The sequence below is a fragment of the Sorex araneus genome, chromosome 3 (assembly GCF_027595985.1).
Source record: "Sorex araneus isolate mSorAra2 chromosome 3, mSorAra2.pri, whole genome shotgun sequence".
In the NCBI taxonomy this organism is placed as follows: domain Eukaryota; kingdom Metazoa; phylum Chordata; class Mammalia; order Eulipotyphla; family Soricidae; genus Sorex; species Sorex araneus.
In genome coordinates, this window is record NC_073304.1 from 228,862,034 (window position 1) to 228,887,927 (window position 25,894).

Below are 25,894 nucleotides of genomic sequence, written 5' to 3' on the forward strand. Positions count from 1 at the left end.
GAACGAAAGCAGCAAGGGGGCTTGGCCGGGGCCTCGGGGTGCAAGCGGCTTGGGTTTCCACAGTTGTTCCTCTCCCTGAGTCCTCAGCTGACGGGCTGTTCGCAGAGCAGCTGACACAGGGGTTAGCGACAGATGTGTGTGTGTCTGTGTGTGTGTCTGTGTGTGAGAGAGAGGGGGGGAGAGAGAGGGAGAGAGAGAGTGAGATAGAGTGAGACAGAGTGAGACAGAGAGGAGAGAGAAAGAGAGAAAAAGAGAAGAGAGAGAAGAGAGAGAGAAAGAGACAGAGAGAGAGAGAAGAGAAAAGAGAGAGAAAGAGAGAGAGAAGAGAGAGACAGAGAGAGAAAGAGAGAGAAGAGAGAAGAGAGAGAGAGACAGTAAGAGAGTGAGAGAGAAGAGAGAGAAAGAGTGAGAGAGAGGGAGAGAGAGAAAGAGTGAGAAAGAGAGAAGAGAGAGAGACAGAGAGAGAAAGAGAGAGAAGAGAAAGAGAGACAGTGAGAGAGTGAGAGAGAAGAGAGAAAAGAGAAAGAGAGAAAGAGAGAGAGTGAGAGAGTGAAAGAGAAGAGAGAGAGAAAGAGTGAGAGAGAGTGAGAGAGAGGGAGAAAGAGAGAGAGAAAGAGAGTGAGTGAGAGAGGAGAGAGTGAGAGGAGAGAGAAAATGAAAGAGAGTGAGAGAGAGAGGAGAGAGAGAAAGAGAGAGAGGGAGAGAGAGAGAGAGAGGGAGAGAGAGAGAGAGAGAGAGGGAGAGAGAGAGAGAGAGAGGGAGAGAGAGAGAGGGAGAGAGAGAGGAGAGAGTGAGAGAGAGAGAGGGAGAGAGAGAGAGAGAGAGAGGGAGAGAGAGAGAGAGAGAGAGGGAGTAAGGCTCTGGGTTAGTTCCACCAGCGGCAGGCCTGGCCACGATGGAGTCTGGGCTAAGGCACTAGGCCCTGGCCCGTCACGCTCCCCGGCCGGCCAGCCTGCTCGTCGGGACCGTGTTCCTGGAAGCAGCTGGTCCCAGCCGGCTAAGCGGGGGTCAGGGGCAAGGAGCCCGCTGCGGCCGGAGAGGGAGCCGAGGAATCTAAGCGGCAGGAACACGCGGAGATGCGGCAGACGGCATCTCTCGTCCCTGAGGAAGCAGAACTCGCCTCAAAGACAAGCGCCGGCCCCTCGCCTCCTGCCCGGGGACAGGGGCTTTTTCGCAGGCCAGGGGGACCCTCAAAGCCTTCTCGTCCCTCCTTAAACGCCGTGAGGGGAGGCTGAGGAGAGGGGGAAGGCGAGCAGGATGTTTGGAGTTTCCCAGAAAGAAGCTCAGACTTACAGGCAAAGCCCTCGCGTGGCACGTCACGTAAACTGCATTTCCCAGAACCGCGTCTCAGCCCCAGCGGCCTGCAAGGTGGAGGCATTCAACCGGGAGGGCGGCTGCGCACTTCTAAGACAGCCAGCACTGGGGCTGGAGCGATATAGCACAGCGGGGAGGGCGTGTGCCTTGCATGCGGCCGACCCGGGTTCAATTCCCAGCATCCCATAGGGTCCCCTGAGCACCGCCAGGAGTCATTCCTGAGTGCAGAGCCAGGGGTAAGGAACCCCCTGTGCATTGCCGGGTGTGACCCAAAAAGCAAAAAAAAAAAAAAAAAAAAAGCTCTGGGCCTTTGGACTTGCTGGGGCCCTGCTGCAAGGTCACAGCTGGGAAACAGCAGCCAGGGAGCTCTCTGGGAGGCTGAAGAAAATGCAACCAGCAATTAAAGTTCTGTTTTCCATCAATAACGAAAACAAAGCGCGCCCCGCCACATGTCCAGTTTCCGAGGAAACTTTCCACCCACGAGGCTTTTTCAGCCATGGGGGGGACCCACAAATGAGATCTGCCCAAAGTGGGGCCTTCGCATCTCTAAACTAGCACCCCCCCACCACCCTCTTCAACCTCGAGGCAGGTCAGATAAACAACAGGCCCGTAGGCTTGCTTCCTCTTCTTTCCACCTGGAACATCCCACCCACCCCAAGTGGAGCACAGCAGAACGTTCTCTTAGCAGAACGGGCCCCAAAGCCGGGACACACTGGCTGATTCAGGCATTCCGCTGAACCCGCCCAGAAGCCAACATCTGGGCTCCTGGGTAATTTATTCACCATTCCTCGCTCCTTATTTACCCGGGAGCATGGCTAACTACTCCCTAGCCAAGTTTGAATTTCCCGCCCCCACCTGGGCCCCTGGGGGGACTCTGTTGGTATTCTGATCTGGTAACAAGAGCACTGGATTCTGAGTCACACACACACACACGCAGACACACACACACACACACACACACACACACACACACACACTGACCAGGCTGAGAGGCTTGGAGGCAGCCCTGATCTGGTAACAAGAGCACTGGAATCTGAGACACACACACACACACACACACACACACACACTGACCAGGCTGAGAGGCTTGGAGGCAGCCCCTTCCACTCTTCTCTCCCCACCCCCCTCTCTCTTCCCAGGCTATTGTGAGCAGAGAATGAGATAAAGTAGGTCAGAGAGCTTTGGGGCCTTTTACACAAGACGCAAATGCAAGGGGGTTGCAACTCCTGAGGGCTAGGGATTCCCTTCCCTTCCTGGAGGCTGCGGCCAGGAAGGACTGAAGAGAAAGGCCTGCTGGGGCTGTAAGAAAGGTCTGGAATCCCCCTCTTCAACGCTGATGAGGAGACAAAGGCAAGTTGCAATTGCATACGGCTGCCCGGCTCCCTGTGTGTGCGTCTCTCGTCATCCTCATTAGAGAATTAGCCACCCAGGAACGGGACTGCTGCTTCAACAAGCACATCAAAACTGTCCTGTTCCTGTCCTGAGCCGCCAGGACTCACCTTGGCAGAGCACTTTATTTTAAATGACAGTTCCTATCATTCAAAAGAGAGAGAGAGAGAAGTTTTTAGGTCCTCTTTTGGAATTGTTCCTAGAGCCTCCGGCACATTCTTTTGGATATGTCTGAGGGTGACAAATTTTTGTCTTTTGTGAATACTGATTTTTTGCAAACAGTCCAGAGTTATTTGGTTAAATGAGCTGAGTAATAGCATTTAAGAAAGGGGGTTGGGGGTGGATGCAAAAAACAAACAAGCGGGGGAAAAAAAAAACATGAAAAATCAGCCTTGGAGTCTTCGGAAAGAGGGAACGCCTTCTCCTGCCAACAGACTTGCTGGTGAGGGTTGTCTCCCTTCCCCAGGTGACCACATCAGAGGGGAGAACCTATGTGGAAACGTATCTCTACCTTTTTTTTTTTTATTGTGGTCAAGTTCCTTCCTTAGCTAGCAGAACCGTTTTGCCACAGTCTTGCGTTTCCTAAAAGGAAAGAGCGTTGGGACTTTTGCTTCAGTCTCTTGGGGAATCTGAAACCCTCCTGTGCTGATTAACAAGGCAGATGTTTCCAATGAATTCACATCTGGGCCGACTGGAAGCACAGCACCCACACAGACTCTATTCCAACCAGCGGGCCCTGTACCTCCGTGAAACGCTGAGGATCGGGGGGGGGGGGGGGGGGGCGGCTCGGGCTAGCTCCTGCACTGCAAACCTCAAGCGTCATCCCCGAACCACACCAGGTGCTGCGGGGGACGCCCTGGTGTCACGGCCAAGTGTGTGATCTCCGGCGCAGCACAGTCCCGTGTGTGCAAACCCGTGACCGCCACAACAGAGGGAACGGAAGGCGGGAGAGAATTTGGATCTTCTTTCTCAGTTATTAAACAATCGACAATCACTTATATCAGTACAATGGAATTCCTAAGGCAACCACTAGAGTTTGTTTCTTGTGCAGATAATTGAAATGCCGAGTACTACTCTTTTTTTGGGGGGAGGGGGGCAGGGGGCCACACTTGGTAGTGCTCAGGGCTTACCCCTGGCTCCACGTTCAGTTATGAAGGACTCGTGGCGATATGCGGGGTCAGGGATTAAACCGGGGCCAGCTCTGACAAAGCAAGCACCTTATCTGTGGCTGCAGTCTCTGTGACCTGGTCACGTTTACTTTCATATCTATTATATTTTTTAAATTGAATCACCGTGAGACACAGTTACAAAGGTGGTTCTGATAAAGTGACAGTCCTACAATGTTCCATCACCTGTCCCTTCACCTGTGAACATTTCCCACTACCAATGGCCCCAGTTTCTCCCCCCCTGCCCCCAAGCCTGCCTCTATACAGATATTTTTCTTCTTGCTCTCTGTCTCTGTCTCTCTCCTTTCGGGCATGATGGTTTACAATACAGACACTGAGAGGTTATCACGTTTGTCCCTTTACCTACTTTCTGGACAGTTCTCGTCCAGAGTGATCATTTCCAACTCTCTTTGGCATAGAGGTCCCTTATATCTCCTAGCTGCCCTCCCACCCCCGCCACTTTTGGCAAGTTTCCACTGTGAGCCATTCCTCCTGGCCCTTGCTCACTGTCCTTGAGTATTAGTTCCATACTATGTTATATATGTGTGTGTGTGTGTGTGTGTGTGTGTGTGTATGGACTGGAGCGATAGCACAGTGGTAGGGCATTTGCCATGCACGCGGCCGACCCGGGTTCGATTCCTCCATCCCTCTTGGCCAGCTACTGAGAGTATCCCGCCCGCACGGCAGAGCCTGGCAAGCTTCCCGTGGTGTATTGGATATGCCAAACACAGTAACAACAAGTCTCACAATGGAGACTTTACTGGTGCCTGCTCGAGCAAATCGATGAACAATGGGATGACAGTGCAGTGCATACAGATATATATATATAATATGCATATAATATATATATTATATATATATGCACCTTCCCCCTGGCCCAGTCCCCCAAGAAAGAGTTGAAAACTGGTGTTGCTAGGGAATCTTGGACACCCATGTTCATATATATATACATATGTGATTATGATTAATCATAATCATATATGTATCATATATATCATATATATGCATATATATACATATATATCCCACAAATGAGGCAACCTCCCACCTCAATAAAATACAATAAATAAATAAATAAATGTTGGGCCTCAGAAAGTAGCTCAAAGGGGTGGGAGGCAAGTTTTGTATGTGAGAGGCTCTGAGTTCAAGCCCCACAAGGACACTGCATATCCCGGCCTCCCCTCCCCGCCCCCCTCCCCGCCCCCCATCACCTGCAGTGAATGTTGGTCCCGGGCACGGTTGGGCCAAGCACCCAAGCACACAAGAGTCCAACAACTGAGCCACCAGGCCTGCTGTGCCAAGCAGCACGAGGAGTGGACCGGGCCCCCCAAACATAAACACCCTGTCCCCCTGTCCTTTCATTCACCGAGCATAGCACCCATCAGTGATGCAAATGCCACGCCCTTGTTTTGGTGTGTGGGTCTGGGCCCTACCCGGCGGTGCTCAGGGCTTCCTCCTGGCTGTGTGCTCACGGCTCAGGTGTCAGGGATGGGACTGGGACTGGCCCTGTGCAAACGCTTCCTTCTCCCTGCCCCAGTGTGATGTTTCCAGCCCCCTCCTTTTAAAAAAAAAAAAATTCGTTGTTTTTTTTTTTAAATTAACTACCATCAAGTCACCATCGGACCAGGGGGAAGGTACCCCGTCAGGACCGTCGGTGGCACACAGGCACTCAGGATGTCTGTAACCATCCGTGCCGCCCGGACCTCAGCCTTCCTGTCCCTCCAGAGGAAATCCTGTGGCCAGGAGGCAGAGGATTTGGTCTTCCCTGGTCTTGCCTGGTCTTCCCTGCGCCTGGCAACCCCCCACTCTGCGTTCCGTTTCCGCGGATCCCCAGTCTGCCTCTTCCACAGCAAGGGAAGCTGGCAAGATGCGGCCCCTGGGGGCCCGGCGGCGGGCACTAAGCGTGATGTCTTCATGTCTTCAGGGCCATCCATACCGCAGCCCACGCCGCTGCTTCATTTCTCCGAGTGGCTGTGGGATTCCACTGTGTTTGCGGACACTGTGCACAAGCTGCTGACCCGTGTTTTTTATTTGGCTGTGGGGAGATGGGTTGCTACTTGGTTTGGTTATTCAGAACAGAGCTGACATGAACGTAACATAGGTGTCTAAGATTCCCTAACAACACCGGTTTTCAACTCTTTCTTGGGGGGCTGGGGCGGGGGGAATGGCATTGCCGGGTCACACTGGCAATACTGTACTTTTTCTTTTTCTTTTTTTTTTTTTTGCTTTTTGGGTCACACCCGGCGATGCACAGGGGTTACTCCTGGCTCCGCACTCAGGAATCACTCCTGGCGGCGCTCGAGGGACCATATGGGATGCAGGGATTGAACCCGGGTCAGCCGCGTGCAAGACAAACGCCCTCCCCGCTGTGCTTTTGCTCCAGCCCGGGTAACTGATTTTTCTACAATCGGAACAAACCTCTAACTCACTTTGTTTTTATTTTCTTTTTCGTTTTGCTTTTTTTTTTGGGGGGGGGGACGACTTCCAACTGCGCTCAGGGATCACACCAGGTGGTGCTAGGGGAGACCAGAGGTGGTACCCAGGGGGAACCCTGGGTGGTGCCAGGGATCAAACCCAGAGGGTCAGGCAAGTGCCATCCTTCTGGTGCTATCCCTCTGGCCTTGGACGGATGCTCACTTTGACATCTTGCACTGTGCTCCTGGTGGCCCAGCCCCGGCTGGGAGACGGCTCTTTCTCCAAATCCGGGATTAGAGCGCAGAGGAGAGAGCTGAGGCGAGTTTAGGAGGCAGGGAGGGCCCCGGAACAGCTTCTCAGGCTGCCGTACCTGTCGCAACACGAACTGGCTGGGCAGGAATGCCTTCCTGCGCCCTAGGCACCCTTGTTTCTCCACCAGGTTGCACCACCTTTGGAGAAAGGTTGGAAGAGAGAAGGGGTAAAAGATGTTAACGCAAATGAGGACGGCCCTCATGGAGAGGCGCCCCTCCCCCACCTTTGCACACGCAGTTGTACAGCTGGTGCGGGCGTTGGAGCAGAGGGGGAGGGGTACTCGGCTCTCCCACCCACCCAGGGCTCCAAGTTAGCTTTCCCTGGGTTTGGGAAGGCGCGCTTCCTCTCTCTGGTGAGGACTAGCAAGAGCTTCCATGCATCTGCCTTAGGGCACCACCCAGGGCTCCTACCTCTAATCAATCCACAGATACCGGGTTGGACCTGCCCCGCTTTGTATACCCCAGATTGTCCACCCCCGTGGGTTTGGCCAGGACAACAGGAGATAATCCTCCTGCAGGCTTGTTACTACAGTTGCCTGAGTCATGCGGCTCTTCATCCATTAACCCAGCTCCTCAGTAAACTGATCAGCAGTGATTAAAAAAAAAAAAAACCAAAAAACTTATTTAAAAAAAAAAAAACCTGCTCTCAAGCCTCTCAACAGTGCAGACCCTTTAGCACAAGCTGGTTATTCCGATGCTCCCAGTGGCCCCGATCCAGGCCAACAACTGCTGAAAAGCAGATCAAAACTGGCTTTGTCCTCCCTCTCCCCCCTGGAACTTGAAGAAGTTGGCTTGGGGGGGCCACTGCCAAGCCGGCGACCCCGGCGCCTCTTCAGGTGTCCAGGGTCCGGATCGACGGTTAGGCCCGGGAAGAAACGTCCCCGTGCTGGTCATATCCTCTGCACTCTGGCAGGAAACCTAAATTTTGCCTGCGCCCGTCGTCTGTCTGTTTGCTTATCTGCTTCCTTGTAGGGAAGAGTCTGCGGCGCAGTGTCCGGTTGGGGAGGGTGGGGGGCGGGGGGCTCGCCATGACCTCACCCCGCGCTGCCACCAACCAGGGGCTTTCTGCTGGCCCAGCAGGGCTGAGCCGGGCAGGCGGCTCGCGGGGAGACCCTCTGCAGGGGGGCTGCAAACTAGGGGGTGGGGGGATAGCGCGCGGGGAGGGGCGGAGGACCCTGGGCCCTGGGCTTTCACGGGAAACGCACCGAACTCCCAGCTGGGACAACTTTCCGGTCAACGGCCTCGAAACGGGGCACAGCCCAGGGCCACCAAGCAAGCGGGCGCGGGGGTCACAGCCCAGAGACCAAGTGCCCGGGACCCTGATCTCCGGATTGGGGGGTCGGAGAGAGGGGGAGGTGGGGTGGGGAGAAAAGGCGCAATGCTCAGTCCCAGAAGCGGGCGCGGCAGCTCGCGGTGGAAGGGAAAACAGAAAGTTGGGGGTCGGGCCGGAGCGCGCCCACTTCCAGGGCCCGGGATGGGCGCGGCCCACGTGACCGGTGGCGGGCCCCGCCCCCTCCCGCCCGCCCTTCTTCTCCCCGCGAGCGCGCGCGCCCGTTCTCAGGCCCCGCCCTTCTCCTGTTTCCCCCCCCGCGCGCGCCCGCTCGCAGGCCCCGCCCTTCTCCTGTTTCCCCCCCCGCGCGCGCCCGCTCGCAGGCCCAGCGCTTGTCTTCCCCCCTCACGCGCGCTCCCGCTCGCAGGCCCCGCCCTTCTGCCTCCCGCGTGCACGCGCGCGCGGGCGCGAGAGAGACTCGGCCCCAGAGCCCCGAGCGCGGAGGGGGCGGGGCGGAGCCGAGGGGGCGGGGCTCCCCGGGGCGGCGGGCGCGCGCACGCACGCACGCACTCACGCACGCACGCCGGGGCCGCCGCCCCTCTCGGGCCCGCCCTCCTCCCCTCCCCGGCCGCGCCGGCCCGCCCTGCGCCCCGGCTCGCGCGCTCCCTCCCTCCCTCCCGCGGCGGGCGCGCTCGCGCCGCCACTGCGCTCCCCGGCCGCCAGCCGCGCAGCCCCAGCCGCCCGGCGGCCCGCGACGCGGCGGAGGTGGAGGCGGCCGGCCGCGCCCGCCCAGGCGGCGGCGGCGGCGGCGGCAAGATGGCCGACTTCCTGCCGTCGCGCTCCGTGCTGTCCGTGTGCTTCCCGGGCTGCGTGCTGACGAGCGGCGAGGCCGAGCAGCAGCGCAAGTCCAAGGAGATCGACAAGTGCCTGTCGCGCGAGAAGACCTACGTGAAGCGCCTGGTGAAGATCCTGCTGCTGGGCGCGGGCGAGAGCGGCAAGTCCACCTTCCTCAAGCAGATGCGGATCATCCACGGGCAGGACTTCGACCAGCGCGCGCGCGAGGAGTTCCGCCCCACCATCTACAGCAACGTGATCAAAGGTGCCGGGCGACCCCCGCGACCCCGCGACCCCCGCCCCCGGCCCGCCCGGGGCCCGCGCGCCGGCTCCCTCCCTCCCTCCCTCTCTCCCTTCGGCGCGGCGCGGGCCGGGCAGCGCGCGCCCGGGACGCGGGTCAAGGGCGCGGGGGGGAGGTGACAGCCCCGGGAGTCGGGGCTCGCGCCCCTCTCGAGCCCCCCCGCGCCGCCCGAGTTAAGGGTGTCCGCGCCCCCCCGCCTCCCGCCGCCGCCGGCCCCCTCGCCTTCGGGGCGGGGGGCTGCCCCGCGCGCGGAGTGGCCTCGTGCATGGGGCGTCCCGGGTGCCTGACCCCGGCGCGAGGTGCAGACCCCCGCTTGGGGTGCGGGGACCCAGCTCTGCAAAGGAAAACTTTGTTCCTCGCGGGGGTGGGGTGGGGTGGGGTGGGGTCAGGGGAGGGGAGCGGGTGGGGGGGAGTGCACGAGCTGTTTCTCCCCCTGCCCTCCCAGCCGGAGAGGAGGTTTCTGTGGCTGCTGCTCTTTCTCTTTTTGATTCGGTTGGGTCCTCCAGCGCCCTTAGTTAGCATTCTCGGGGCTCAGATGCTTTCTGCATACGAGGCGTTTCGGCGGTGGGGGGGAGTGGGGTGCGGCGCCTCTGGGCTCAGGTGCTGAGCGCCCGGCCGTGGGTGCTGCTGAGCTGCTGAGCGGGGCCTTTGCACACCCTGGGTTCTACTGTGGAATGCGGGTGCAAGGACCGGCTCCAGCGGGCTTCCTGGCCGCCCCACCCCGCCCCTTTTACTTTTTTCTTTTTTTCCTCCTCCCCAACTCAAGATTTGAGTGGAGGCTCCGCGCTTATCTGGGTGGAGGGGCGGGGTGGGGCGGGGGGACACCTAGGTAAGAGAGGCACGAGGCCAGTGGCACGGACCCCCTAAGTCCTGTGCAGTTAGTTCAGCTGTAAAACGGTTGGAGGGGGGTTAGGGGAGCCCTGGTCACGTTCAGCCTGAAGCCTAATTAAGCTCCGCTCCAAGGCCACACACTGACCTCGCCATCCCTCATTGAAGGGACCTTTGTATCCGGATGCAGCTGAATTTAAGGAATGTTACGTCAGTGATAGGGTTACCTGAGTTGCCGGGTCAGCAAAGCCCCGGGTTCTGTTGGGACACCGGTTCTTGAGTGTCACTCACTGCTCTGGAGCATTTGATCCCGAGATCAAGTCATCAGATAGCTTAGTTTGGGGGTTTGGCGTGATCAGAAAATTAACAGCAAAAAATAAATAAATAAATAAAAAGGTAGTTACCCCCCCTCCACCCCCCAATTACCCAGACAAAGCACTTTCTAGCTGTTGTGTAACACGGTGCATCAGACAGCAGCGGTGCCGTGGATTGAAATCTGTTTTCAGATTGGTTTTGTAACAACCTCCTACCTCGTTATTTTCCCAATTAGAGCATGATGAGATCTTTCACGAAAAGAAGGATTTTATTATGAAAGCCTGTTCTTTAAAGGTTCTGATTTTTTATGACATTGAGAGGCTGTCTGTCTTTCTTTCTTTCTCTCTCTCTTTTTTTGGTAGTTTTGAGAAGTTACAGGTGGTTTGTTCGATACCGGGCTCTTTTTGGAGATGGTGGGCTGGCATCATTAAGAAACCTAAGAACACAATCCTGGACTAGAACTTAGCTAATGACTGTGATCACACCCTTTTTTTTTCTTTTTAAACAAAGGTATGAGAGTGCTGGTAGATGCTCGAGAGAAGCTTCATATTCCTTGGGGAGATACCTCAAACCAGCTCAATGGAGACAAGATGATGGCATTTGACACGCGGGCCCCCATGGCGGCCCAGGGAATGGTAGAAACCCAAGTTTTTTTACAATATCTTCCTGCCATCAGAGCACTGTGGGCAGACAGTGGCATACAGAATGCCTATGACCGGCGTCGGGAATTTCAACTGGTAAGACATTCGTTCTTTTTAAATGTTGGGATTTTAAGGACTTTAACTGACCCTTGGTTTTTAACAGTAGTGTTTTTTTGGTTTTCCTTTAAGCTACTCAAAACAATGTATCCAAACTTTCAGCTGCAGACATTTTTAGATGGGCTCCTTACAAAGCAGGAGAAAAATCAGCCCCATACATTTACTGACTCTTACAATACTCAATTGGTCATTTTTCCTTTTTGAAAGTCAGGCCATGTGATCATCTTCCTTCTGATTTTCTTTCTGAAAATTAATTTCTCCCAATTACAGCAACACCGTTTAGCTTTCTAAAAAGGGGTACCTTTTACTTTTGTAATGAGAGTTCAGTAACTGAGCCTCTTTGTTGAAACATGTTACTTGTCTTAGAGGTGCTCATTTTACAGCATAGATTATTGCCTTTTGATATTAAAACTTTTTTCTTTAAAATCTTTAACAGGCGATGTGCCCTGCACATTTTGTGATTTTTTTTTTTTAAACATCAGCACATTCTACAAAATGTTCCTTCTGAAAATAAAAACAATCTTATTTTTGTACCTCTTTTTAACTTGGGAAACACTTTGAATTTATTTCACATATATTTCTCTACTTTGTTTTAAATAGGAATGCAAGTAAAACATTATAACTGTTACAAAGTATTGAAGATCCATGGAAAGAAAGGAGCCCCTACTTTAAAGTTACAAAAGTAATAATTGAAATAGATTTTTTTTTTGCAAGTGTTCTGTAATTTAATAGTGAATGCTTTGATTGTTTTCTGAGTTTTATGATGGTATTCTGAGTTTTACTTGCCAGAGACCGGAAAGATCCCAGGAATGATAGCAATCTAGACTCTGCAATTTGGAGGGAGTTCCGATCTGATGTGCTTTACTGTAAAACCAAAATAAAGTGACAGTTAGAAATAAGGCCGCTTAGGAAGTTGATGATGTCACCAGCCTTGAAGGGACGCCGAAGTCATGGGTGTGACTGCAATATGCTGTATAGCCAACCAGTCGTTGTTTAAATAGAGTGTATACTCAGAGGCAGGCCTGGCTATTTGCAGTTCTAGAAGAGTGCCCACCATAGCTTTGATAAAGCTGATTTCCCGAATCTTCATCTAGTTTGGATTCCTGGGTGTACCGTAGAGCACAGGCCTGCTGTATACTCTCGGGTATAGTTCTCTTCTTTCAGAGGTGTCTGGGCTTGGGGAATATTTTGCTGCATAATGAAAGGCAGAGACTACGTCACATCAGTACTCAGGCCGAGTAACTGACAGCATGATATATCGAAATTAATAATTTAACCTGACAAATGACCTCTCTCCAATTCTCCATTACACTTGTGGTTGATTTTTGAACTTTGGCCAAGTATTTGGTGTTCTGTTTCTGTTATTGCTTGCATCAACATAAACAAGTGACAACTAACGTAAAAGTTCTCTATGGGAAAATGTCATAAATTCCTTTCATTGAGATTGGGCTTCACTAAGATTTAGAGTTTAGATGCTTGTGTCTTACATCTTCTCGTATCAAGAATTTTGCATCGTTGTTAAAGTATTCCTAAGTGAGGTTTGTGGTATTTTTGTGGGTTTTTTTTTTTTTTTTTTTGGTTTTTGGTCTTTGCTTTTTTTTGCCATTAGAACAAGTAGGTTGAGGCTAGAGTGATATTACAGCAGGTAGGGCGTTTGCCTTGCATGTAGCTGACCCGGGTTCTGTTCCCTGGCACCCCGTCTGGTCCTACGAGAAGTGCCAGTAATCCCTGAATGCAGAGCCAGGGGGAAGCCCTGAGTATAACCAGGTGTGGACCCAAAACCAGGTAGTTACAGGGCAGGGCTCCCATCCACGGGAGACTGCCTGCTTCACATGTGTGAGGCTCTGGGGTTCATCCCTGACACCACACAAACACTACACATGACGCAGAAAGCCACGGGGATACAGACGTGAATGTTCTGAGTCAGAGGCAGCAAGACACAATTGGAGACGTGTTTCCTTTCCAAGAAGAGGGACACGGGGCCGGAGGCGGTACAGCACTGCAGGCGCAGTGTCCCGTCATGCCACCGGCCGGGAGGGATTCTTGAGCACAGAGCCAGGAGTAAGCCCTGAGCACCAAACCAAAACGAAAAGGAGGATCATGAAGCGATGTTCTTTCAAACTCCAGGAGGACAGGGGTGTTTCTCTTGTATGTGTCCCCATTGCTAGTGCCTGGCCCGCAGACTAGGTGCTTAGTTATCCTGTTGGATTAATGAACTAACGCGTTTGGATGTTCTGTGGTACTTGGCAGAGCCTTTGTCCCGGGAAGGCACGTGGGTTACTGAATTTGTTTTTTCTCAGTCATCTTTAGTTCTTGTCTTCGTACAGCAATCCCCAGAATCTGTCTTTTCTACCTCTGTGCGTTCATTCCCTCTTTTCCTCCACATTGTGATCTATTGCAACTTTTTTTTTTTTTTTTTGCTTTTTGGGTCACACCTGTTGATGCACAGGGGTTACTCCTGGCTCTGCACTCAGGAATTACCCCTGGCAGTGCTTGGGAGGCCATATGGGATGCTGGGAATCGAACCTGGGTTGGCCGCCTGCAAAGCAAATGCCCTCCCCGCTGTGCTATCGCTCCAGCCCTACTGCTGCTTTCTTACTTGGACACGCATACTCAGGACCAGACACCTTGTGGGTTTGCTCCGAACGCTTCGGTCAGTCTGTTGGAGAACAGGGCTCAGCTTCTCCCTGTGGGTCAAGACTGGTGAGCTGAGCCGGGTTCCTTCAACCTACAGTTGACTTTCGAGCAGGGCAGGGTCAGGGACACTGGCCCCTGTTGTCCTTGAAAATCCTACCGTGAGGACTTCCAAAGAGCTGCGTCGTGGCCTGAGGTTGATGGGGAAGCCTCCAGTGCCAGAAACCTCCATTATTCATCCCTGTCTCGTTTGCATTGCTCACGAAGGGGAAGGCATGGCAGGGAAAGGTCTTCGCCCTCCTTTTGAGGAGAGGAAGAATCGGTCCTGCCGGCGATTGTTGGCCCTGTCTCCTAGGCCTGCGTTGGGGACGGAGGCGACAGACGAGTCACGGAGCCGTCTGCCAGGCTGCTCCGCGCCCGGGTTCTGCACTGCCCTCACTCACCTCCTGGCGCTGGACCAGGGGTGCTTCCCCCCCAGGGTCTCCTGTGCCTTCCCTGGGCGTGGTGTCGACACGCTTAGAAGTGGGTCGCACTGTGCAAACGCAGACCGTTTCGGGGTCCCTCCGAGCCCCTGATCCGTGAGACTCTGACGTCCCGTATCCCCGGCTTGGCTCTCATCATAAAAGTCCTTTGTTAGGTTATTTTATTACCATTGGTGCCCGCTCGAGCAAATCGATGAACCACGGGAGGGCAGTGCAGTGCAGGGCTATCGGTTCGTTAGGTCTTACCTTTGCACGTGACCGAATGCCCGGGAACCCCTGGCATCAGACTGACCTGGAACGAATGTTTCAGACAGAGCAGATTGGGGTCTCCCAGGAGCGACGGAGCGGGCGCCTGCTCCTCCCCCTGGCTTTCTCGCCCCTGGCCAGTCCTGGTGTTCCTGCCCTCCGTGTCCACCCTTCTGCTCCTCGGTGTGGACCTTTGGTCTGTCCTTTCTGTCCATCTCACCAGTGCAGGGCCTGGCCCTCACTGTGTGGCCCTGGTTGCTGCCCGGCCTCTGAATTCCAAGGTTCTCCTGCAAAGGAGAGACTTTTCTGTCTGTTGATTTGTTCATTTTCTAGGAGGATGGGAAAGCCTTACTAGAGGATCCCGGTTCTTATTTTTCGTTACATTTAATAACGCACGCAGTCTGCTCAACTACTCTCCCCGTTAAAAGGTCAGAGTCTCAGATATTCTAAATTACCCCGTCTCCCAACTCATTAAACGTAGATCGTAAATAAGCCTCTGGTGCCCCATCCTTTAAAGCATAAACAGCTATGTCCTCTATTATGCCCCGGATGAAATGTTCCTAATGAATGTTTTCTAATCTTGACTAGAAGAAGTAGATGCCAGGGGAAGGGGAGGAGCTCACAGATAGTATAACTAAAATTAGCCTCGTTTGTTGCAACCAACAGCTACTAAGCTACTGTAAATTGAAATGCAAACCAAGTGGGGCCGTGGCTGTACCTCTCTGGCTTTCCCGCTGCAGATGAATGATCGCCCTTTCTTCACGCGGCCATCGGGATGGGGAGAGTCTCGTGGCCGCTCAGCTTGGGGTTTTTGCAGACCATTCCTTTGTTGGTAATAACTCTGGGTGCAAACACTGATGCTTTCTTTCCCAGCCTCCCAAAGGCAAACATCGCCTTCTCTGGTTAGCTTCAGACGATGGGTAACAAAATAGCTTATTGTGGAAACTAGAAAAAATTAAAGATTCATGTTATAGCTTACGGTAGTGTTTCCCAGCTGGGGTTTATAGGGCTCCCGGTGGGCCCCCAGGATATTTCAGGAGCAGGCACTGGTGAAAGTCACAGAAACGGGGGCCGTGGCAGGAGGCTAGAGAGCCCGTCGGCTGGGGAAGGGAGCAGGAAGGAAGCAGGTTAGAGGTGGGGAAGGGCTGGGGCCGGCGTGCGCAGAGCTACGTGTCCTCGGGCGTGCCTGAGCTGGAGCGTGTCTCGGTCGGGCTCTGCCTGCGTGCTGCGGCCCCGGCCTCGAGGACATCATCAGAGAAATGCGTGTGACGGTAGCCGGGGAATCTGGTGACTTGGGTGACGACAGAAGTGGCAGACCGCGGCTCCTTTGGCGCCTCCGCAGACGCCCAGAGCCAGTAATATAGGACAGGAAAGTGTGACATGGGAGGGACACCCCACGCTTCCTACTTTCTGTGAACACTGTGCCCTTGTCAGCACTTGTAGAACTTCCTGTAATGACCAGTCTCTCTGTGCAGCCCCTAAAACCCAAACTCTCGGCTTTGTTGTCGTGGTCCCTTTGGTGAGAAGTCATTTTTCTTAACTCAAATAATAGTTTGTGCCTCTGACAGTCACACCTCTCGGGGCTGATGAGGTGGCTTATTCATTTAGACGGCATAACCGCAACAGCCAAAAAAGACTGCATAACAGTATTAACAGTGTATCATCAGGCATTGACCTGCAGAAAGAAGCTAGCTCTGAATAAAATAGGAACTTCAGTTTGGGCTCAACTATTTACAGTGCAGCAGGAATTCACGGGCTGGAGCCACAGCATAGCGGGTAGGGCAGTCACCTTGCATGCGGCCGACCCGGGTTCGATTCCTCCATCCCTCTCGGAGAGCCTGGCAAGCTACCGAGAGTATCCCACTCGCACGGCAGAGCCTGGCAAGCTCCTCATGGCATATTCGATATGCCAAAAACAGTAACAACAAGTCTCACGATGGAGACGTTACTGGTGCCCGTGCGAGCAAATTGATGAGTAACGGGATTACAGTGCTACAGGAATTCACGGTGCTATAGAACAGAAGCTGCCAAACTTTGGGGCCGACGGGCTCCCTTTTCAGAAAAGAACTTGTTTTCCCAAGTGCACCCCAGGCCGCTCCTGCGCTCTGGGCTGGGGGCCCGCGCTGCAGTATTGTTTCGGGCTTTCGTCCGCTCTCTAGCTCGTGGACTCGCCCTAAACACTGAATCTGCTACTACTTCTTGCTAGGAACCGTCATATTTCTGAAGGATTTGGTCCATTTTCTTTATGAATTGGGGAAAAATGTTTGACACCAAGTTGCTGAAACTCATTTTCTGCAGATTCTAGAGATAAAGTCTTTTAGCCTTTGTGACGGAAGGAGTTATCTAGAACTGGTCTTCAGCCCCTGTCCACAGATGAAAGAGGTTGAAAACGACTAATAGAGAACATCAGAGAGTGTGGAAAAGAAAAAATTAGGTTTCTTTAGTGAGGATTAGCTTCATATTAGAATATATTTTATCTAAATCTTGGAAGCTCAGAGCAAAAGTACAGTTTACGTTAAAAACAGAATGTTTGATGCTTGCTTTTAAATTAGTTTTTAAATTTAAGAAAAAATATTTTTTGGTGTGGGGGTCACACCTGGCTGTGCTCAGGGCTTCCTCCTGGCTCTGCGCTCAGGGGTCACTCCTGGCGGGTTTCTGGGAACCACATGGTGGGGGGGGGGCCTGGAGAGCGAATCTGGATCGGCCACCAAGTGGACGGCAGGTTCAGTACTGGGACCACTGGGGCTCAACCCTAGGGTGCACCGCATTGAACCTCAGGCCTTGCCCAAGCGCAGCTGAAACAGGCATCAGTATCTCTCTCTGTCAAATTCACTTTGTCATTTTTTAATACTCTAAAAGGTTTGGTAAAGATTCCTGGTACTTTTCAAAGCTGTCACATACATTGTCGTTTCAGTGTTTTTAAGAAACGAAACAGCGGTGCTGCTGTCTCAGGTCCACGGGCCAGTGATGGAGACGCCTCCAGCTCAGTGTGGGGCTCTGTGACGCCTCAGCCATGGAGGTCGTCCGTGCTAGGACAGAGCCGGGGCCCTCCGTCGGCTGCTGGCTGTCACGGCCAGCGGGCCGTTGTGCAAACACTCGAGCAGCGCGACATCTGTGGAACATTCTTTGCTCTCATTCCCAGCCTCGACTGACTGGCACTCACGCATACAAATAACTAATTAACACCCCCTGTTAACTCCTAGCACATTGCTCTGGGTGTGTGTCAGATTTCATTAAGGACACTTTCACGGGGTTGTTGTTGTGTTTTGAACTTCCTACTTGATTAACCTAGATTATAGTCCCGATGTCGGTAATCGTACATGACTATTCATGACACATTTACCTCGTGTGCTAACAGTTCACTGCAGTCATTCAGCCTGGGGAGGGCCGAATCTTCACCCGGAGAACGAGCTGTGCAGGCAGTCCCTAGTTGGTTTTCCATCAGTGGATGTGGGTTTGTTTGGGTTTTTGTTTTTGTTTGCGCTTGGTATTTGGGCAGAGCAGAGAACTGACCCCAGGGCCTGACACTCTCATCCCTGGCCCACATCCCTCACCTGAAAGCGATCTTTCCCATCAGTGGGGAAAGAGGCTGGGGCTGGGGAAATAGCTCCGGCGGTAGAGAGCACAAGGCCCTGAGTTTCGCCCCTGCCCTGCGCGCCCCCTCCTCCCCCTTCCGCGCCCAGGGACAGGCCTGAGCGCCAGACTCTGGCCTGCACTGCCAGGCTGCACGTTGCCGAGGGCAGCACTGTGGTGCCGTCAGTTATCTGCAGGGCAGCCGTAAATCCCTACAGGAAAGCACGGTTTGGAAACGGGCTCAGGCCTGGCATCCTGTCCAGATTTGCTCTTGGTTTGGATAAGAGGCTGCCGGAAGTCTCTGGTTCTTTACTGTCTGGGGGTCACATCTGGCAGTTCCCGGGCCGCACTCCTGACGCTGCATGCAGGGATCACTCGTGGCGGGGCTCGGGGGACCATGTGGGGCTGCGGGAATTGGACAGGGCGCCCGATGTTGTGTATGTGCATCGTTTCTCCTGTACTTGCCACTCTGCTACATTGCCCTCGTCACGATTTTTGGTCCGAGCCTGGTTGGAGAGCTCAGACTTCACGTGCAGTACCCTGGCTTCGCACTGCTTTGGCTCCAGCACTGCAGGGGGGAATGCAGTGACCTCTAAGCATCCCTGAGCACCACCACCGTGTGTGTGTGTGTGTGTGTGTGTGTGTGTGTGTGTGTGTGTGTGTGTGTCCAGTAATTTTTATATCCTTTACTGAAGTACTTAGATTTTTTTTCTTAGTTTTTCCCCTGCCTGTATGATACAGTTCAATTAAATCTTGTCTCGCCTGTGATCATGCTTTGTTGCAAGTTGCCTTCCCCACCCCCCGTATTTGTTACAGCCACATTAAGCCATCATCAGGATGGACTGATAGTGGCCGAGGAAATGAGTCTGCTTTGAGCAGTGGACCCGAGTGTGGTCTTGGCTCAAGTCTGTTGCCATGATAGTTGTGTATCTTAATCTTTCTTCCCATTGTAATCTCTTACATGGCCAGAAGGAGTGAAGCTTTTTAAATCAGTGCAGTGGGCGAGCTCTTTCACCCTCACCTTCTCTGCAGTAGACACAGAATAAGTTTGTAGAATCATTCCTCATGGATGTCTTTTGGCTTTTGGTTTAAATTTGTAGGACTTGCATATCCGGTGTCGGTCTGTTGAACTTGACTTTGTAGCTTCCAAACACGATTAAAATAACCATGTTCAAATTCAGTGGTGTGTTTTACATAATGTAAAACTTTTCAATAAGTGTTTTAATATCACCAGACCTTGAAATTTTACAAATGTTTTAATATCACGGCCTTGACATTTGATGGGGTTTTTCTGATTCGCTGCGGGGATGAGGTGGGTCCGGTTAGCCAGCCGGGTCCCCGGCCCCTGCACTGGGACTGTGTGCCTGAGTGGGTCCCCTCCGCCCCTCCGCATTTCTGCTTCGGCGGCGGTGGGAGGGGAGTGATCCAAGGACCCACTGCTCGTTACTGTTTGAAGGATTACACGAGATAATCCATGTAAGACCTTTGGAGCGGTGCCCGACATGAGTTAGCCATATTGGTAACATCTGTTGATACTCCTGATGTACTCTGTGCCTATAAAACACGTCCTCTTTAAAGAAGCCATTGTCAGCTTTGATTCGATTCACTCTCTGAATTGTTTTTCAGTAGTTTTGTTGTGGGGGGGGCCACACCCCGTGGTGCTCAAGGCTTACTCCTAGCTCTGTGCTCAGGGATCACTCCTGGCAGGCTCAGGTACTTGAACCTGGGTCGTCCATGTGCGAGGCAAGCAGCCTACCTGCTGTCCTATTGTTCCAACCCTGCGGCCCTGAACTTGATTACCAGCATGTAAGTTCTGAATTCTAAATAACGTAAAATGTGATTTACAGTCTTGTCAGGCCATGTGTTATTTGTAAGAAAGGTAATGCATCAGAGGTAGTGTTGGCGGTTTTTCCTTGCCAGCGGTCTAGTGGCATTATTGTAAGGCAACAAGGGCTGAGGTGCTTGTTCTTAGTTCTTGTCGCCTTCTACTACCATTTTGCTTGATTTTCAGATTGAAAATTGGTCGTGGGGTCCTGATTTCTTTCCACTAGCATATTCACGTTTTGTGAAACTTGGCTTAATTTTTTTCTGAATTCTCAGTGTTTGAAACAAAAGAAATCCAGATATTCAAGCCTAGCATTCATTTGCAAATTAGTTTTGTGCTTGACTGGCTTTTTCTTGCATAAATCATCATGCTCAGATGAACAAATTTTACCTTCAGTTTTAGCTTTGTTGACTCAAATTTTCCGTATCCTCAAATAATATGTGAACTTCTAATCCATATTAAAGTTCCTCTGGGGGCAGAGAGAGAAGCAGTAAGATGCTTGCCTCGCATGTGGCAATCCTGGTTCGATCTCTGGCACCACATATATATGTCCCACACATGTGTCCCTTGAGCGCCACCCGGAATTCCTAAGCACAGAACTAGGAGTGATTTGGGCACAGTCAGGTGTGGCCCAAAAGTCAGAAAAAGACAAAAAAAAAAAAATTTCGTTGTGTTTTCCTGAGAGGTCATTTCTGAAGCATTTGAAACAACGTTTTATGCATCTGTATCTTTATGGTTAGTCCTTTGGTGTGTGTGGAGGTTTTTTTTGTTTTGTTCCTTTGGTTTGTTCTCTTTGACTGGGCGCCACACCCAGCTGTGTGGAACCCCGGCAGTGTTGGTTGCGTTTTCCCACTTGCTCTGAGAGCGTCGCCAGGATTGTTTCACTGTTGAGAGCCTGTTTCTGGAACGCTCGGGAAGGGCGGGCTGAAGTGGCCAAGAACAAGTCCTTGTTCCCCGGTGGGGGCAGCGGAGAGGCCCCTCCAAGTGTCCCCGCGTCCTTGGTCCGAGTCCTCCTGGGCTCTGCCCGCCTCTTGTGCACGGTCGCAGGGGTGTCGCCACGACTCCGGCTAAACAGGGCCCTCGGGCCTCTGCTCCAGGACGCACACACAACAGAGAGACGGTTCGGAGATGGCATGTTGTGGGAATTTTTAGAGTGTCTGCCCATACTCTTACCCAAACCTATCAGTTCCTGCCTTTTCTCATGAAGCAACGAAATTTCAAATTTGTTCCCCTTAAAGGAAAAGGGAAACATTTTCTCACTCTGACATGAGAAACAAAGTCGGGAATAGACACAGATTCCTGGTCCTTCTCCCCACATACCCTCCCGCCACCCCCCAGATAACTGCAGTGCACTTGGGGTCGGAGCCAAAGCAGCTTCTTTTCAGCTTATTAAGAAGCTTCTTTTGAAACTCTTCTAGAAAAGCTAAAGAGAAAAGAGAGTCGGGGGCTGGGATTGGGTCCACCCTGCGTTTGGGCCCAGCAGACGCGCCACGGGCCTCAGGGTTGAACTCCCCACGTTGGCAAAGGATCAGCAGTAGGGAGAGTTGGAAGAATGGGAAGACTTGGACTTTCTAATATCCTGTTTACTCTCGACTGCTTACTGTCTTCCTAGTTCCTGGTAATAGTTTAAAAAATCATTTTTCGGGGGTTGGGTGGGAGGGATACTAGGATCACTGGTGGAGGGATGAGGATGAGTATTCGAACATTGTATGACTGAAACACAAGCACGAAAATATGTAAATCTGTAATTGTACCCTCACGGTGATTCTCTAATTTAAAAAAAAATAATAAATTTAAAAATAAATAAAAATTACTACCCACGTAAAGTAGTGTTCAAAAGTTCAGTGGAGAGAAGCAGGCTTTCTGATGAATATGGTATTGGAACAATGATGCATGGAAAAGTATGATTAACAGTTTTGTAATATGGCACTTCTATAAAAATTGGATTTAAAAGTGAAAAAAAAATTCATTTTTCTGTGAAGTAGGATGAACCCCCCCCCCCAGTTGGAAGTTAACAGAGAGCCAGAGAGAGAGAGAGAGAGTACAGCGGTAACGGTGCTTGCCTTCCACGGGGCTGACCAAATTCGGTCCCCGTCACCCCGAGTCCCGTCAGTGACCCCTGAGCTCAGAGCCAGGAGTAATCCCCTAGACTGATGGATGTAGCTCAAAAACAAAGAAAGCCACATAGAGAACCTGGCATTTTTCATCAAGTGAAAATTTTTTTTTTTTTAGGCTTTTATGATGTGAAGTGTGGTGTGATACTCATCTATTGATATTGAGAGAAAAATTCAGGGGAACTATGAACAGTCAGCAGCTACTGACTTCCTAAGTTGCTGTAGAGTTGACCACAAATGATGGCCTTGCCAATTCTGCTACATAGGACCTAACCAATGAGATTTATGTGATGTACTCAATTTACAAAAAATAAATTGCGATTCAAATGTAAGATCAATTCATTTTTATTGATTTTAGAAACCTAAATAATTGAATGCCATGTATACACAAAGCAGCTATTTATTATAGTTGAAGTATTGAGAAAAGCATGCTATGATTTAGCCTGTTGAGTTAAAATATTGCAGTAACGGGGACTAGAGAGTAGTACCGGGTTTAAGGCGATAACCCTACATATCCAATATGCCAAAAACAGTAACCAGTCTCAGAATGGAGACGTTACTGGTGCCCGATCGAGCAAACCGATGAACAACGGGACAACTGTGCTACCCTACATATAGCTGACACTGCTAGATATGACCCAGTTCCTCATATAAATACAGAGAATTTTTTTTAATATATTTAGATAACTTACTATTTTTAACTAGCTTGTACAGCAAAACTACTTACGAACTGCAACTTGAAAATGATAGGGACTTTCCTCTTTTTTTTTTTTTTTTTTTTTGGGCTTTCAGACCACATCTGGCAGTGCTCAGGGGTTACTCCTGGCTCTGCACTCAGAAACTACCCCTGGAGGTGCTCGGAGAATCGTTTGGGATACCTGGGTTCGAACCTGGGTCAGCCACATGCAAGGCCGAGTGCCCTTATGGCTGTACTGTCGCTCTGGTTTGATTTTTAACATATAAATATATGTATTTAACTCCCGAGTGTGGCCCAGTCGCCAACCCTCAGCCCTCAAAAAGGGAGAAGCCCTGTAAAACAGTGAAGGGAATATACTTGTGTAAGTGAAGTTTTCTCAACTTTTAAAGTTCTCTTATCAAGTATTATAACCACTTTTTAAAAATTCTTTTCAATTGCGTCACTGTGAGGTACACAGTTCCAAAGTTGTTCGTGATTGGGTTTCAGTCATGCAGTGTTCCAGCACCCGTCCTTCACCAGTGCACATTTCCCGCCACCAGTGTCCGCAGTTTCCCTCCCACACACCAACCCCCCCCCCCCCCGCCTGCCTCATGAAAGACACTTTTCTTCTCTCTTTCCCTTTGGACATGTTGGCTTGCGATACGGATACTGAGCGGTTATAAAGTATAGCCGTTCACCTGTTCTCAGCACTTAGTTCTTGTCCAGAGTGATCATTTCCAGCTGGCACTGTCGTAGTAGTTCCTTCTCCATTCTAATTGCCATCGCCCCTCCCACATACTGTGGCAAGCTTCCAACCATGGACCAGTCCTCCTGTCCCCTGTTTTTTCTGTCCTTGGATAGGGCTGGAGTGATAGCACAGTGGTTGGCTGTTTGCCTTGCACACGGCCGACCCGGGTTTGATTCCTCCGCCCCTCTCGGAGAGCCCGGTAAGCTACTGAAAGTATCTCGCCCGCACTGCAGAGCCTGGCAAGCTCCCCATGGCGTATTCGATATGCAAAAAAACAGTAACAAGTCTCACAATGGAGATGTTACTTCTGCCCGCTCGAGCAAATCGATGAGCAACGGAGTGACAGTGACAGAAAAAGTGAAGTTATCCTGTGTCTGTCTCTCTTCTCTGATTCTTTTCACTCCATATGGTACTCTTCGTGTCCCTCCATTTATAAGCAGATTGTATGACTTTATTTTTCTTTGTGGCTGTGTAGTATTCCATTGTGTAAGTGTATCATAGTTTGTTTATGCAGTTGTCTATTCTGAGGCTCTCAGGTTGTTTCCAGACTCTGGCTGTTGGGACTAGTGCTGCCATGAACACGGAGGTACAACTAACTGTAACTGCCTCAAAGGTTGATACTGTAATTCAGTAAGAAACACTCTTCCAACTAGTGTATAATTTTTAGGTTTTGTTGTATGACATTCCGTGGTGCTCAGGGCTTGCTTCTGGCTCTGTGCTCAGGGATCGCTCCTGGTGCGACTTGGGAGACCATAGAGGGTGCCCAGGATCAAACCCAGCTCATCTGTGTGAGGCAAGCACAGTATCTGCTGCACTGTTGCTCCAGCCTGACTTGACCCATTTGTCTTTAAGAAGATGCATTTTATAGGAAAACTCCTTTTTTTTTTTTTTTTAAAAAAAAAGAGAACAACTTCATTCTGGAAATGCATTCTTTTGGTAGGAATATGTACATAATTGTTTGGTGTTTTTACATGTAACTATAACTTAAGCTCTATGGGAGTAGTGCAATTTTGCACCTGACTTTAAAAGCACCTGTTTCCATTATGATCTGAGTCCTCTTCCCCAACGTCAAAAGTCAAGGACAAATCTAAAAGGCATCGAGGACAAGAAACCCTTGGGTAGCAGATTCCAGAAAGAGCTGTTGTTCTTTAACCGGTCCGGCCACAGTTCACGGGCGGCTCTCCGCAGCCGGCTAATGACATGGTGCCGAAACCTGGGAGTGGGCGAGGCGTACTCTTACAGGCTTTGTGTCTGCCAGCAAACTAAATGAAAGCAATCTCTCCTCATACTGATCGTAGATGCCAGTTAGGGAAACTGCATCAGAATACGCAGATAATCAGCATGTGCTGAAAAGAAAAGTGTGCAGCGCAGGAACAGGAAAATGGTCTGAGACAGGGATCGGAAACCTCAGGCAGGTGAGGGAAGGGAAGGGGGTTTCCATAGCCGCCCCCTTCCCCGAGCACCACATGTCCAGTGCAGTGCCTATGGCGGAGAAAGCTTGCCGCGTCTCTGACGGGGAGGAAGGGCGGGCGGCCTGCCATCGTGTGGAGTTCCCGGGTCAGAAGGCCAGAGGCTAGTGTAGATCTGAGGGGAAGGCGTTGGAGCTAAGGCATCAGGTTCTGGGGAAGATCACTGGGATTCTAGTGCTGGACCTGAGACAAGGAGGCGGTGGACGTTCGAGCGATTCGGGCTCCTCGCCTTTGACTGCCCGGTCATTGGTGGTGTGTTGGGATGGAGTGCCAAGATTCTGCAGACAAGAGACTTGAGGGGGAGGAATAAAACAGACGTGGGTGTATTCGATCGTGAACTCACTGAGGCATTCCTTTAAAATTAGATTGTTTAATACATGAGTCTGGCCCGTAGAACAGAGCTTTCGGCCAGAAGTGGACGTTTCGGAGACGGTAGCGAATGTGTCCAGAATGCATGCATCCTCGGGGGGAGTGTGGCGTGGAGAGAGGGGCACGGGGTAGTCTCGAGGTACTCCGGGCCTGCTGAGGATGTCGGGGGACACTGGCAGAGGTGACCAAGGAGGGAAAAGGGTCGAGATTGGGGGTATTTTACACAGAGGAAGTCAGGACAGTATTTCAGAGCTGACAAATGGCATCGGGGGTGTCCATCTGCCTGGAGCCCCTCCCCCAGGCCCGGTCCTTTGGTTTTTGGCAGCCAGAGATTCTTGCTGACTGGCGGGGGGGACGTGGTGAGAAAGCGGCCAGGATGGAGGGATGAAGAGGGAAGAGCGGGGAGGAAGTGGGGAAGATTCACTTGAAATCATGCTGACTGCTCTCGTTTCCTTTTTGCGGTCCTTGCAACCACCTGGCCTCTTAGGTTGGGTTTTTTTCCCAAACCCTTTAAGAGTTCAAAGAGGACATTGCCTGTATCTTCACCGCTTTCTTGGATCCCAGGGGAGCGGGTGACAGTTCCCGGCCCGGTCAGCCTGTGACGCGGCCAGCCGCGAAGAGCTGCTCACCGGGTTCTCGGGTGTTGGGTCCCGTGACCGTCCCTCTCCCGAGGGCAGCGCGCTCCTCTCCTCATCGGTCACGTGCTTGACTCGGCTCTGTGCCCTGAGAAAGCGTGTTTGGAATACCTGTGCGCCCTTGGGACTCCAGCCGCGCCTCCAGCTGCCTTCATGGGACCTTCCAGTGCCCCAGCGACGCGGAGTACGCAGAGTTGCCGAGCGTGGGGTAGCCCGGAAGAG

General features: G+C 51.9%; 1 protein-coding gene across 1 annotated transcript in view; it reads left to right on the plus strand.

The window, feature by feature from the left end:
- Window positions 1-8,579: 8,579 nt before the first annotated feature.
- GNA13 (G protein subunit alpha 13) overlaps window positions 8,580-25,894 on the plus strand; it is a 43,486-nt gene continuing 26,171 nt past the window's right edge. The window contains exons 1-2 of the mRNA XM_055131365.1: window positions 8,580-8,964; window positions 10,654-10,880. Of these exons, the coding sequence (XP_054987340.1) occupies window positions 8,682-8,964; window positions 10,654-10,880 (510 nt within the window). The 5' untranslated portion in view covers window positions 8,580-8,681. The remainder of the gene's footprint in view (window positions 8,965-10,653; window positions 10,881-25,894) is intronic.